The 16,672-nt window shown below is 33.4% G+C and overlaps 1 protein-coding gene across 3 annotated transcripts in view; it reads left to right on the top strand.

Moving 5' to 3' along the window:
• Positions 1-16,672, top strand: part of LOC149911201 (uncharacterized) — a 78,168-nt gene that overhangs the window by 43,164 nt on the left and 18,332 nt on the right. For all 3 annotated transcript variants that reach the window (XM_090104092.1, XM_090104083.1, XM_090104074.1), the window contains exons 9-10: positions 7,252-7,394; positions 10,805-10,853. In XM_090104092.1, the coding sequence (XP_089960218.1) occupies positions 7,252-7,394; positions 10,805-10,853 (192 nt within the window). The remainder of the gene's footprint in view (positions 1-7,251; positions 7,395-10,804; positions 10,854-16,672) is intronic.

The following is a 16,672-nucleotide window of genomic DNA, read 5'->3' as shown; positions in this document are numbered from 1 at the left end:
TCGTATTTTAAATCATTTACCATATCCAGAAATTATAACTCATTGGCAAAGAACCGAAGTGTTGATGCATCGACTGCATCGTACTGAGTAGGAATGGAGAAGTAATCTTCGGTTGCGTCGCGATAACCTTATTGTACCGATCTTGTCTCAGCTACGTCTACGTCCTATTGGCTATTTGGTTCGCTTTACCTTGTTTTGTATTGCTTATATGTTAATACTGTTATACGAGTGCGCAATCACGTACTTTGTTTGGACTGCTATTATTATTATAGTGTAAGTAGGTAATAAATACAATTATAATATAATTGAATGTACACACAATTATACGAACGTGCTACGCTCATATCTCTGTAAAAGGAAAATGTATGTCTTTGGTATTCGGTCATAACAACGTGTGTTTATATGAGGTAAATGTTATACCGTTTTAGATTAACTTTACGTGGGGTTAATATCCTTCATTGTAGCTTAAAATATAGATAATGAAATTGACAATGTATACACCTTTAATATTTTAATCATACGCGCATTGAGATCAGTGAATTCGGATCGGAAAATACATATCTCATAATATATTCTTCTTCTTATTCTTAAAAACTCGTTCTGTGTCTCCGATAGTTTTATCAGGGCCAGTTCAAATATTAGTTTTATTAGTGTACAGTAACCGAGTTTAATCTGCGTTGTCCTGAATCCTGATCTCGTTTCGTGTTGTTACAGCGATGGAGGAAAATCCAACCAACTGTATACTATCATCGATAAAATAATGTTGTATGTCAACGGCGCCATGCATATATTTACTTCGAGAGCTATTCACCTTGAACTGTATGCTGATATGTAGTTATGTAGATTTATGAGAGAATATAATGTAGTTACAATGTATAATACCTTAACTAGCAAAGTTAGTAACTGTTATTAATTTGGGTTTTTCAAGCAGGTACTTCGTTCGGATTAAGGTAGGAAAATAGATTTCGAAAATATGTTTATGCAGTATTTTCAGAATAATAGAGTTTTATACTGTTGAAAACATTTTAGGAGTGCACTTCATAGCTTTGATAGTGAGTGTATCGTTAAAAGCCCAGTGCATTGTATGTAGTTGGTACATTTTGTTGTTGTTTTAATGTGATTTTTTTATCGCACAATATTGTAATAAATAAATAATATTTACTACTAGTTATAAACATTAAATCATAACATTATTCAAAGTAGGTAAGTTAACTTTGATATTTTATTCATGAAAAATTTTAAAATAGTTTCACAAAAATCTTTACAGTAGGTATATGAGAAATAACTTTTCTCTTCGTGATCCTACTAACAGTGTGAAATAATATTAGATAAAACTAGGGATGTAACGATACATGATTTTGCCGATACGATACCGATACCGATATTTGTAGTAGTGTATCGGCGATACCGATACCGATACCGATATCGATGGCTTGGTAGAAAAATAAATAGTGAATTATGCATAAAAAGTTACCAACATTTAACAGAGACAACTGTTAATCGTATTCTTTTAAATAAAAATGCCAAATCAAAAAACAACAACACCATTTATTTTAGTATTATTATTTTACGAAGTCAGTTAAACTTTAAGTAATACACATACAATCAGTACCTAATAAAAGTTTACTATAATTGGTAGAGTTTTTTCAGAAAACAAAGTGCGCACGCGCGGGCGGCCTCCCGCATCGTTCATTGGGCGCGGATTTTTGAATTATTTGATATCAAAAAAATTGGTTGTTTGTAACGTAGGTTTACGATCGAGATGTTTACGTGATAACATAATGCAGTGGCAGCGCTCGAGATGAAACGGGAGATCGGTCCGTCTCTCTCTCGTTATACCTGCGTTCGCGCTCGTGAGGTTTTGGTGTGACACAAGTTTATGAACATGTCACCCGACTAAAACGATTTTAAAAACGTTATCACGTTAAAAATTAAAAAAATTCAAAATTATTTATTTCTTTCCTTTACATAAACAAATTTGTGATTGGAACACTCCTAGTAAGCAAATAAAATGCTTGTTAGGCCAGTGGAAATTAACATTAAATTCGCAAAGCACGATGTAGATTTGAATTTTTGGTATGTTGTTTGGATCAGTTAGGGTGATGTAAATCCCAATTTGCAACTTCGAAAAAGTTGTGCTCGCTGCGCACCACGTGATAAACTGCGAAAATTTTGGACTTTTTTCACTTTTTGCTCTAAAAGTCATAAACTATGCGTTTCCGACAAGTATGATTCAGTACATAAATTAAGGTTATTAAATTTGCAACAATTTAAGCCTAACCGCAGCTCTCTAAACCTTATAACGACTAAACTGTGGCCATTCGAAGATGGTTCATTTTTCCGGAAATATTGAAATTTTTAGTTTTGCTCCCGTTTGAAGCAAAATATTGGCAAAAACCGCTCGTTCTATGAGAAGTTCGTATAATAAAGTTGTAGTGCATTTAATTTTCTTTCATAAGAGCATAGAACAAAGTCTGTGAGACAAATAGTTCACTCACAATATCTGAAAAACAAAAAGAAGGTAGAAATAGATTTTTAAAGAATTGAAACTGAGGGCATATAAAATCATAAAAAGGATAATACTTTTTCATTTGCAGGATAGGTAATTAACAAAATTAAATTTTCTACATCTTTATTTTATGACCTTCTCATAGAACGAGCGGTTTTGCCAATATTTTGGTTCAAACGGGAGCAAAACTAAAAATTTGAAAATTTCGGGAAAAACTGACTATCTTTGAAAGGCCACAGCTTAGTTGTTATAAGGTTTAGAGAGCTGCGGTTAGGCTTAAATTGTTGCAAATTTAATTATCTTTGTAATTTTGTTAATTACCTATCCTGCAAATGAAAAAGTATTATCCTTTTTATGATTTTATATGCCCTCAGTTTCAATTCTTTAAAAATCTATTTCTACCTTCTTTTTGTTTTTCAGATATTGTGAGTGAACTATTTGTCTCACAGACTTTGTTCTATGCTCTTATGAAAGAAAATTAAATGCACTACAACTTTATTATACGAACTTCTCATAGAACGAGCGGTTTTTGCCAATATTTTGCTTCAAACGGGAGCAAAACTAAAAATTTCAATATTTCCGGAAAAATGAACCATCTTCGAATGGCCACAGTTTAGTCGTTATAAGGTTTAGAGAGCTGCGGTTAGGCTTAAATTGTTGCAAATTTAATAACCTTAATTTATGTACTGAATCATACTTGTCGGAAACGCATAGTTTATGACTTTTAGAGCAAAAAGTGAAAAAAGTCCAAAATTTTCGCAGTTTATCACGTGGTGCGCAGCGAGCACAACTTTTTCGAAGTTGCAAATTGGGATTTACATCACCCTAACTGATCTAAACAACATACCAAAAATTCAAATCTACATCGTGCTTTGCGAATTTAGGGTTTTTTAGTGTCGATTTCTACTGGCCTATGTGTCAGGAGGTTCCGCTCTTCCTTAACACTATTACAGAAACAATATTAATGAATACAATGCAAAAACATAAAAGAAAAGAAAGAATTTAATAAAAAAATATCGGTATCGGTTGATTTATTATCGGCGATACCGATATATCGGCTTGCCGATATATCGGCCGATATATCGGTATCGGTATCGGTATCGTTACATCCCTAGATAAAACCTTATTAAAATTTATGTAATATCATCTACCCTAGGATTATCTCCGTAGCTGTATAAACATATCAATTTACGCGGCGGCATGTTTAAAACATGACCAAGGATTATAGGATTCAATTCAACGTCTTGACCCTTAGTATAAGAAATGGACCAATTAAATAGATTTTGCCTAATGATGTGCAACTATACTTATCATTCTCTACAGTGGCGTCACTTTGCAAAATCAAAGAAACACTAAGGCCGGTTACAGAGCTTCACCGACCGTCAGTGAGTACCATCGGCCCTGACGATACGCATTGACCGACCGTCAGTTTGTATCATCAGTGCTCTGCGTAGAACTGACTAGACCTGTACAGCCGTAGCGACAAAGTAGTGGCGTACATTTTTTTGCTCAGTCGGAGACATTTCATCGAAATTCGGACATAATGCTTCACATATTTCCTTCCAAGCCTTTAGCTTGGCATCGCGGTCTTTATACAACTTGTGGCCTAAATCCCAGAGTGGTTCACGAAGACGAACTTCGGTGATCAAGCGTTCAGTATCGATGTTCATGTTCACAACGACGATACATCATACATGCATGCGCGTAGTCAGTGCACCGGTCGGTACAGCACTGTACGCGTTCAATGTTCATATGTTTCCATAGCGCGTCAGTCGACCGACGCTACGCACGCGCACGCGCTCGACCGACGGTCCTCGTACGCAGTGCGTAGCAAAATACGCGTGCTTATGGTCGGCTAGCACTGTACGGTTTATGAATTTCCATACATATGACAAGCGCGACTGACGTACGCACTGACAGTCGGTGAAGCTCTGTAACCGGCCTAACGCTCTAGAGCGGTTTAACTTTTTGCTGAACACAATACTGGGGAAGTTGAATTTAATGGACGGTTATACATATTATAGTATTTTTTGTAGCTTTATATTCGAACTGAATACTTTATTTCGTATCCGAACTAAGAGTAAAATACGTCTTATATGGACTTACTGATATTAATAGTTCTTTGGCATATTATGATATATTATTATGTAGTTAGATATAAGTTACATATTATGTAATATTGACATGATTTAAAAGAGCAACTATGGAGTTTCTTGTCGATTCTTCTCCATAGATACTGCTTTCCGAATCGGTGGTAAATGTTAAAAATACTTATGTAATGACGATTCGAAAGTGCTACTAAATAGTAGTCTAATTGAATAAATGAATGTTTGAGTTTGAGTTTGAGTTTGAATACTTATATTGAAAGAGACTAACAGTATATCGAAACAACGACGTGTAAAAATATTAAGTCTTTGATAAAGGGAACCTTTCATAATTATGTTTTTTAATTTGCACCTGTCGACCACATTAATGGTTTATGCAATCTAATTTAGATAATAGTGTGGTGAAAGTATTTAAGACATACTTTTATTTATTCGACCCAAATAAGATTAATATATAGATAGCTACTGTAATAAATTTTAGCAATAATTAGGTATCGTTTTTATTTTGATTGCATTTTTCTAAACAAATCGCTTGGCCTATTTGTCCTTTGATTAATTACATTTTTTTTAAATTAATAGCTACTAAATATATGAAATAAATAATTTATTTAATGTAGGTCTAAATTAGATTGAAATGATTTAAATAATTCATCCATTTACCATATCACGTGAGTAATTATAATAACTTGTCTTTTGCAACAAGTGTGTGACCTCTGTAATGATGATTTAATTAAATAAAGTGATGGTGGCTCAGCTGCTACGGCCTTTAAGATAAAGTTGAGTGTCCGAGCACCAAGGCCCGAACTAAAAGATTACAATTGCTCCACATCAACAATGCTCTTATAAAAAAGATTGATCATTGCGATGAAATCGACACGTCAGAAATCAAAAGGATTGATGACATGCGAGATAATAATTTATTACGATATTTTTCATCAAAGCCCGCAGCTAAACATGTTTATCTTTGTCATAAACAATGCTCGTGTATTTATTTTTACCCCTGTTTCTCTTCCCGTCTTTCTAAGTACTTGTGGGTAAAAGGTGTTGTGAATTTTAAAATCTAAACTTGCTTATAGGAACCTGGTACAAAAGGAACAACCTTTATATTGCTGTAAACATCGCTCTCAGTATTTGTCTTGTTTCCTCATTACTTCTCCCGCCGTAATATTGCTTGTCATAAAAAATAAATAGGTTACTATGTACCTATCTATCGAGTTAAGAATGGTTGAGGATCTATTCAACTCGCCTTTGTTACCGTTTTTCAAGTAGGTAGTATTTATATGGATATTATGATGAACTATAACCGTCTTACTACTAAAACTAGATTTTCGATAGTGTGTTCCTGACTGTAAAACTTAAAGTAAGGTGTAAAACTTAAATAAATGTATTTTTTTCTTAACAAAAAATATAATATTTTGAAGCAACAGAAACGAGAATAAGGAAAACTGCCAAAATTTTTTCGTCATTTAAATATCATGTGACTGTATGTGACACTGTGAAGATTCGCGTTCTTTTAATTAAATTAACCCGAAAGAGTCATGAGATCAAAGTCCATATCAATAACCACCTCGTCATATACCTACGTCATGCTCAGTTTTCATAATAATTTCGATAATAAGAGTTTTCATTTTTGGAGAGAGTAACTATGGACAAAAGTAAAATAAATGAAAATAATTAATTTTCTAGTGTTAATTACTTCGGTTGGAAGTATTTTTCTTATCTTAATAACGAATACGTATATGGAATTGAAATAAAGCATAGAGTATGGGACGTCAACCGCATCTGCACTTATGACCCAAACCATTAGGTATACAAATGAAACACAGCATTAGAAAAATGAAAAAAAAAAAAGTGACAAATGACGGATGATTTAAAATTTAAGTTATTGATAATAATTTGTCTCGTTAAAGTGTTTGCGTTAAGATAGTAGTAGGAAATCAATTTATAAAACCATTAAGAATTTAACAACGTTTTTTTTATAATTGTACATTCTTTATATTGTACTTTAATTAAGTATTTATTTTTGAATTGTATGAATAAGTACATGAGAGTTGGGAGTCAGTGGACCTATACCTAGAGATCCATCAAGATATGTAACAGGCAGAAATAAACCTAGTAAAGATAAATGTTCCTAGTATACTATCGTCAGATTTCTGACTGCATAGACATACCATTTGACGAGTTTGAGCCAGTGGATGTCGTACGTCATTTATTTTGGTTATTGACAAATCCATCATCACGATGTATACGAAGAACTATGGTAACTACGGTATCGGTTATAAGGGATAGTCTGCATACAATCTGACCAAATACGGAGTTGTCTTCATTATGTTGTCAAACTTTACTTCTCGTGCGGTGGCGATGTTTTCCTTCAGTTTGCAGAATAGCTTGTCACAGAGCAACTACTGGTTTATCCCACTAATATTATAAACACGAACATTTGTAAGTAGGGATGGATGGATATTTGTTATTCTATCATGTTTCACTACTGAACCGATTATAATGAAATTTTCTTTGAATACGCGAGCGAAGCCGTGGGCGGGAATCTAGTGTTAAATGTTTCCAAACTTTACTATTTGGATACTTTTGCTATGTTCACCTTCACCGAAAGCATCTAAAGAGCCCATATTCTTGCAGGTGCGCACCTCCGTCGAACAACATCGCAAGAGGCGGAGAGGCGGCGTTTCTCGTTGGGCAACGTGCCGGCGGCGAGGCATCGTGCCTCGGACGCCTCGCTGGACCCCCACCACGCCGCTATTTTGTTCCGGGATGCTAGAGGGGTAAGTTTATTGACCGAGGCGTCATATTTGTGACTTGAGATGAGGATTGCTTAGGATTTGTTTAGATAATTTAATGAAATGAAATGTAATTACTGATAAGATTATTTACGAATAGATGTGATGTTAGGTTTTTATTATTTATGCCTTTTATATAATTAAAGTTAGTTATACATTTTTTTTAAATAATTTGTTAAAAGAACTGCTTATAATATATTCGTTTGTCGTAATTTAAATACCTCCACGTTTGCAGCAAACAATAACAAGTCATAAATATTGTTATCTATTTTTAAATTAATCTGGCCAAAGGACATTTACTAATAAATATAATGATGGGTATTTATTTTCCTGTCGTTAATTTATATAAAAAATACAGTCCACGTGCTTATATCACTATTTTTATAATTAGGCGTCTAAAAAGTAACAATGGTAATGAGATTATAATTGTACAGTTTATTTACGTAATAAGAAGTTATATAAGATGTATTGAAAGACTTTTTATTATGTATTGCTAAGTAATAAAGTTCTTCTATAAAAAACAAAGTTAAATCTTGAAGCTCAGTTTGTGAATCCCTGCAATTGCTTTTATAGAGGCAGCCTTCGATCAATGAGGGTAATTGATAGTGCATCTACCGTCAATAGTATCTGTAAATTAAATACTAGATGCCTATACGTTGTCTATTATTGTCTTAATATAAATAATATTTTTTGTGTATAAATCAACCCTTGTTTACCGAATGAGAATTTCGAAGTTCTAGTTTTTCGTATAATAATTATTAATTATGTAGTTTAATGTTTCTTTTTAAAAATATATGGCAACCTATCCGTTTATGCATCTATTACCTACCTACCTACTTGTATTTTAATTATTATTTTTCGCGATACAAATATTTATCATTTCCTGTATCTAATACTTTGTAAACATAGCTTTATTTCAATCTAGCTAACCGCCCGCGGCTTCGCCCGCTTTGTCTAATACCTAATAAATTATATACTACCTTCCTCTTGAATCACTCTATCTATTAAAAAAAACCGCATCAAAATCCGTTGCGTAGTTTCAAAGATTTAAGCATACAAAGGGACATAGGGACAGAGAAAGCGACTTTGTTTTATACCATGTAGTGATATTTCCTCAATAACTTGATTAGGAAAGCGCTCAACTAATCGCTTATCGAACTTATTAATTAATTAAAAAAATTACCTGTCCCTTCTTCGTGTAAATATACTTTACTATTATTAGTGTAAATGTTATAGGCAAACTCCGAAGCTCCGGCGCTCCTAGGTTGGACTGGTCAATCCTCAGGTCAGACTGAATGACTTAGTCAAAGCCCAAACAAATGTAAATTTTCGGCCTTTGACTAAACAATTTTCGTCAAACCTGGGAGAGACTAATTTGGTCAGGCAAACGTCAAAACACAATTTTATTAAATCGGGGTTTGACGAGTCAAACTCCGATATAGGTATGAAGTGTCTTATCTTCGTATATTTGGAAGCATTTTATCATTTAAGCAGCTTTCAAGTCTTAAGAACCGCTTAACTCTGCCAGTTCTGACACCTGATTGGTCAGCTTACGTGATTTTCACTTTTATATTTGAGATGCTTTGAGAGAATGCCGTGTGGCATTAGGCCCGCCTTTTGTACGATGTGCAATAAAGTATAAAATAAATAAATAAATGCTTTGGAATATACGGAGGTTAGTTTGTATAAGATTAAGTATAAAAAAATAACATTTTTAGAATTTTGATGTTTATTGTTTTAATAATTTCTTAAGTAATTAAAATGAAAAATTAATCATTTTTCTGACATGGTGAGGCATTAACTTTAATGTTAATTATGAACCCGTTTAAACATGTTCAGATCAATGTTTGACCGAGAATTGCAGTCGCTTCTAGGATTGACTAGGCCAAAACCGAAACAGAATAATTTACTTTCGACGTTTGACTGAAAAGTTAGGAGTTCCTGGGTTGGACTAAAAATACTTCAGGCAAAGGGCGAAATAGAAATGTATTTCGGGGATTGCCTGATGGCTTTGGCCAAACCTAGGATAAACCAGTCCTTCCGCGAAGAGACTGTGTATCGGACTTTGACTATAACATAAACACAAAATAGCCGTGCCACACTAAAGTGTTTCTAATCTTATCTTTTACTTTTCCTGTTCCGATATCTATTGTAACGGTTGTTACAAATAATAATATTGCTATGCGAATATAATTCACAAATTAGTGTGGAATCACTTGACCTAGATTAGAGTACCTATTGTGTTCTGTTTGTGGCTCGTCTTCTGCAGTTTTATTGTACGATTTTGAATAGTTGCAGTTTTAATTCACATTATTTATGAATGACATTTTATTACTTTAGCACTATGTGAGTTTTCTCTCTCTTCTTATACTAACTCTCTTATACAAGCGTTTCGCGCCGGAACCATAGTGTAGTCATATTTTTTGTAGTTTTTTCACAATTTTTTCTGACTGATTTTACCTAATCGGTTTACCTACCGATTTCGGATTCTACATCTTACACGACTTTGCTACAGGTACCTATATATTGAGCTAGATGTGGTACTGTTGTTTGTATCAAAAATTTAAAAGCCTTTCTGACAGTTGCGTACAATAACATTTTATCAGATGATGCATGGTGCTGCAAACGACTGCTCCTCAAAAAACCTTGACCTTATGCAAGCGAGCTAACATAGAGAGAATTCATTTTTATAAATACATCTGGGCAGTTTTGCTACAAACTTTGTTAAAATTTTTGCTATAGTTGAAAAATAATTTAGGCAGCATCTAGATTAGCTGGAGTAATATTACAAGATGTCTTTAAGTAAAATTTCAGGGTAGTCTTTATTTATATGAAGCTTTTTTATGACAGCATAATTTTACAATTTTATAAAATTTTATGTTTTAATTAATTATTGGACTTGTATTGTATTTTTATATATTAGGATAAAAATAAAACAATAACACTTCAGTTACTTTTTTTTTATCGGGCTCAGTAACTATTTACCTATAGAGCTTTTCAAACTATATCATAAAAAACCTATTGTATTCAACAACATACAGTGAAGCTTTTTATGTAAGCATATGATGACTTTCAGCAAAAAAGTGAACACAAAGCATTCTGTTTAGTGTTATATTTTTGATATATACAAAATAGTAGCGGAAAATGTGCTACGGTTTGTGAACCTCCGTCTTTTTGGGAACGTCGACTAAAAATTTAAATTCTGCACACAAATTCAACCGCAATCAAGTCATATTCAATACGAAGTGTGACCTGCTTCATAATGCTATTTAATTCATAAAATATGAGTGGGTAATATAAAAGCATTTCCTTTTAAATTAGGTCTCATTATCACTTATTTAATGCGAAGTAGCGTCATCTAAGGTTACAATATTAAAGTTGGTTTTCTTTTTCAGCTGCCGGTAGTGGATCCGTTCCTGGAAAAAGTTAATCTATCTGACCTAGGTGAGTTAGTAAAACGTGTATATGCACTCACGGCTCAACGTATATAATATAATTAAGGAAATGTCGCTGCTGTGATATTCCGCGTTACATTGAATCTATCTCGCTGTATTCTAAAAGTCTGATGCTGTTAGTGCATGCTAAAAGTATGTGAGTACTTGGAACTTGAAAACATGTCGACTGCTTTCAAGCTGGCTGCAGTTAAATAGAAAATAGTGTGATGATTTAATATGATAAAAATCTACACTCTTGCGTAACAACAAAATCGTACCTATAAGTTATTTAATTTACGATTCTTGGTTATCATTTTCATACTGTGATTTAAAATCATGTAGTATTCGATAGCTCGGAGTATGAACTATTTTGATGTAAAATGCCAAGCCAGATTTGCGTTAGTTTTGAAAATGACAACACATTAATTTGTTTGTAATCGATTTTATGTATATCAAATTCTTATTTAATTTACTTATCGATTATGAATATATATTAATAATCAATTGGGACTAAAATGCTCTGTTGATTATTGTTTCGAACTGTTATTTTGTATAGTTAGTTTAAGTAACATCACAGCTGTTGTTTTAATTTGATCATTTCATTCTAAAGACTGCATTCCACTTATCGAAGGGACTGCTTTTGACAAATGAGCATTGTAATACAAAAAAATACCAAATAAATTCAATATAAATTACGAGTAATTGGTAAAAAACAGTTTCGGTTCGGAGCTGCAAAAGATTAACCGGAGGTCGTGTTTCCATTTGTTTCTGTGGAGCTATCAAGTTATTTGATTGGCACTATTTCGAACAGGTTCATTCCGATACCTTTGAATTGAACTCGTGTCACAGTGAGCGAGGCTATTTCCGATTTTTGTTCTGTTGCTTTTACAATTATAAAGAGCCTTTACGGTGTGAATATTCGTGTTGAATAAAATAACGGTTCCAATCTTCTTTTACAAACTGAGTCTGGAACTCACACTTGAGCCCGAATTTGCGGATTGCAATAGGCCGAGATAACTAATTGTACTGGGTGGTTTTAGGTGAGGATTCTATTAAAATTCTATGTAATCCTCTAATGATAGATCACATTCAGATCAATATGATAGATCACATTAGATATCAACATAAGCTCTCGAGTTTGATCTTACAAAACAGTCAAATTTATGAGTGGTTCAAAGAAAAATCAATTGGTGAAATTAAAATGAAAAATATCTCCCACATCTCGCTTAAGAGGTCTTCACTTTTTTATATTAAATATCAAAATATTATAGATACTTATGTTTAATATCTGAAAATATATACAATACCACATTTTAATCTATTTTTATTTTATTAAGCAACAAATAACTAAGATAATCATATTGTCTGTTTAACAAGCATTTTTTATTGAGCATATGCTTAACGGCTATTAATATTGATAGTTTATTAATCAGGAAACCAATTAAATAGAGCAACTAACATGATTATTTCTCTCGCTCGCAGTAAAACCTTAGTAGAGATATAAATGCTATTTATAGCCATAGGTGCTGAATTGTAATCAAAAGCATACATTACTATATTGATTGCTCCGAATGTAGCATTGTTGATAACAAAAACTAAATAATGCTTGTTAATATTATATAAAAGTTTTGTGATATTTGTTTCTATTGTATTTATAACTAGAGGTCCGCCCCGGCTTCGCCCGTGGTACATATTTCGCAATAAAAGGTAGTCTATGTCCTTTCTCGGGTATCAAAATATCTCCATACCAAATTTCATGCAAATTGGTTCAGTAGTTTAGGCGTGATTGAGTAACAGACAGACAGACAGAGTTACTTTCGCATTTATAATATTAGTATGGATTTCCTTCTTATTTGGTTATGTTTTACTGCGTCTTCTTATCAGAGTTAGGTTAATACAATACCTACCCTTTATTTTTTATCCTTGCAGTAAAATATCGAAAGAAAATATTAAAAATGAAATTTAACATTACGCTTTCCATACCACGGTCAACATTTGAATGAAGTACAAGTTATCGCTTCGTTTTATTGTAAATATGATTGTATTAAGTTTACGATCGATAGCGATAAAATAATTCTGTATCATTGTATCGGTATACAATTCTTTAAATACACGTATTTTATAAAAGTATTTAACCAAATATGTTAAAGTATTTAGTGAGAGATGGAAATTTATTGTGGATTATGAGTGAGAAAAGACTGTTATTTGCAAAAGGTGCGATTTGTTATGTACAATCATACAAGATTATACATTTTTGTAAGTAAATTTTAGTTGCTAAAATTGAATGTAAATATTTTATATACTTAATGACTTAATAACTATAAGTAGATATCCTACCGGGTAACGTAAGATACTTATAATCTATTTATATAGGTGAGGGTAATTATATAATGTAATTTTAATCATAACAATAAAGCAATAAAATTATAATATCTTTCATGGTTATGTTGAAAATACCACTTTCTCCGTTATCTTTTATATTTCTATTCATATTTATTACCTACTCATTAAAGTGCATTCTATGGTTTACATTTCTGATTAGTTCGGCTTGCCATACAATATATTAACATTAAATTTGCGCGGTTGACTGTAATTTCGCGATAAATTTGGATCTGGTACAGATTATATTTAGCGTTAGTTTGGTGTAGTTGTTGTGTAGTGCGTCGGAGGTGTTGTAGTCGCGTCTCCCCGGCACAGCAGGGTAGGCGTGGGCCGCGGGAAAGACGCCAAACTGTGGCCGGTGTCAAGTTCAGACTCGGGTGCGCGAGCGCTTCGCGTATATTTAGCAGTGAGCCGTGGGAGGCGCGGCGGGCCGCACCGAAAGGCGGCGGGCGATGCGCCGCCCGACCCCTGCGCATGCTGCGCCTACACTACTTCTCGGACCACCCTGCCCTCGCCGTAGACGACGGCGGCGAAGAATCCGTCTACTCTATCGAGCTCATCAAGGAGTTCGAAGCAGTTGGCCGCGCGTGGAAAACATTCCTCACTGATTGGCTAGAAAAAGGTGCCGGCTTGTTTATGCCTCCCACGCGTTGCCCCCCTGTTTTGAGTCGCGTGTTTATGTTATAGACGCGACGCGGCGTGATAACGAACGGAATACAGTGGCCGACATTCGGATACTCGTCCATCTAAAATTTTTGACGTGTGACGGATTGTGTTTTAGGGAATACTTATTCCCTAAAACACTGATTCAATTTCGATTTTCTGTGAAATTAGTGTCATCAAATTTGTCGGAACACAAACGTTGCACGATCTAGCGAACTCATGAATTTTTTTTAGCGGGTAACAATAATTTTACCTTCATAATTAAATCTGCTGCTCATATCGATAATGATCTTGCGTCACTCCGAAGTTCCCGGTGACGTCAGAAGACGGCCTCAACATGGTTTGCGCAACGCTCAGAACATAAATAAACAAACGGCGCACACACACACGTGGCTTTTTTTAAATAAAAACTCAGTGTGGGAAGCTTAATTGTAATGATTTATGTATGTATGTGAGTGTTTTAACATGAAGTAGATTTAACTGCATTGAATTTAACGTAATTCAAACATGAATAATTATTGTTGAATGCTCACACCGGGTATCGCAAATTTAAACAATCGTAGGTATTATTTCATAGCCCTTCCTTCTTGGGGAACGTTTGTTTTCTTAGATCAAAAATAACCTAACTTTTTCTTGATTCAAAAGTTTTTTTTTAACTAATTTTATTATGTAGAATAAAGTCCGACTGTGTAGTCAAGCTTTTGAATTTATGAATCTTAAAAGAGGTCCTATTCAATCAACCTATTTTTTTTTATCGCTTAATCCATTTTTGTATTTTAATGAAAATGATAAATTTCGTAATTATTCAACATCAATGAATTAACCTAATTAAAAACTAATTACTTACATAAATTTAAGAAAAAATTAACGTCTACATGCCGGCTGATAACTTTATCATTCATCATGCTATTTGAAAAATGATAAAAGCATGAAATGCACCCTCATATCATGTATATTTATCTAGATAATATCACTCGTCAGCTGATTAATAATAATCATATTCTTAAATTTAACGTTTGTAATTTATGCCAATTATATCGAGGATATCATTATAGTTTCCGATGGTTAATGAAGTTTAATATTACCGTACAAAATGTGGTTCAATTTGTAACCATAGCACAGAATACATAATAGTAGCTAAACGCTAACCATAGTACAACCTTAGTAGGTATGATTAAAGTGTCAAATTCAACACTCAGAGTCGCTTAGATTGGTCCGGTTTATATCAAGCAGTGTTGTAATAAAATTTGTATTGTGCAATCAAGTGAGGCCAAAAGAAAATCGACGTTTAATTCATGAGAATTAGTGCTCGATAACAATGAATGTGAATCATATATGCACGCCTTGCACAAAACGTAGACGATATCATATCGTACTTCATCGCAATGCGGAGGTCAAATTCATATTCCTGTGTCCCATATTTTAGTACATAAAAATAGATAAAGTACCATTATGAGAGCTCTTAGAATTTTCAAAAAGCCGATCACAATACAATGCTAGCAAATTATATCAGACAGTCTCCAGCAAGGTGGGTCTGATATTTGGACTGTTGGAAATTCCTACTAAAATGGTTTTAAATAGGATGCGAGCATATGAGGGTACAATAAACGGGTGTAACAATATGAATTTAGACACAATAGGCTTATCAACGTTTGTCGATATCAGCTTCTATTCAAGAATGTAGCATCAACCATATTGTTAAAACAGTGTAGTTGGATCACGTTGTTCGTAACACTACTCTCATTACAAGCTGATTTTATGCATTCATAATTTATACCAACAATATAAAAATAAGAGTAATTGAAGGTTTAATTCGTAAATTACGTGTCACAAATATAATTGTTCCTGTCCAAGTTTATAGTTGCGAAATGCAATTGTGCGTGACATCCAGGAAAGTTTCAGGAATTCCACGTTAATTGTATTGCGGTCGTACATGTCACTCATCTTTATTAGATTCGTCCGATTTAACTTGCATACTGCTATGTGGAGTCCTTCAATTATAATGGAATTTATTACTATCTATTAGAATAGAATTTCGAAATTTTATTAGATTTAGATATTTATTTATACATATATAATAAATCCGTAGAAGGGTCAAATTCTGTACATCGAAAATATTGAAAAAATTAATGTTACTGGATTGATACCAAACCCAAATATGTGATTAAAAAAATTTTTGTCTTTCTGTCTGTATATGCTGACATCACGTGAAAACTAACGGTTCGATTTCGATGAAACTTGGTATCATTATACTTTATTACCCTGGGCATAAAATATGATACTTTTTATCCTGAAAAAATACGTGGAAAAAAATAAATCTTAATTTTTCATTTTTATCCATAGACGTTGTTCTGTAGAACCGCGAACACACGTTGCGTTACCCGCAGTGGATTCTTTTTTTATAAGATGTCATTGTCAGAGTTACTCAAAATGGACAAATAAACCATCCACGCGAAGACGGAAATCCGCGCGGACGGAGTCGCGGGCGGAATCTAGTAATCAATATAATGGTATTGATATTTGATATACATACTTACATATTTATAAATATCGTATTTAGGTACTGCTAAATTCTCTATTCCTGTACACACAAAATGAATAGTAGTAATTTTCATTATCACTTTAATGATATTTAGGTAATTTGCCAGAAATTCAAAAATTCAATCTGCAAACGAAGCTCATTTTATATAAAAAATTCCGTGACAAGTTTCATAATAAGCCTTGTAGTCATTAAGGTAGATTATAGAGGAGAGATGTCCCATTTTCGTACTTAGTTAGATAGTC

This window comes from Colias eurytheme, chromosome 1 (assembly GCF_061535395.1).
Source record: "Colias eurytheme isolate Ceu_HAF_F1 chromosome 1, ilColEury1 Martin Lab GWU primary, whole genome shotgun sequence".
NCBI classification, from domain to species: Eukaryota; Metazoa; Arthropoda; class Insecta; order Lepidoptera; family Pieridae; genus Colias; species Colias eurytheme.
Note: the sequence above shows the minus strand (reverse complement) of the source record. Positions and strands in the feature narration are given on the sequence as shown.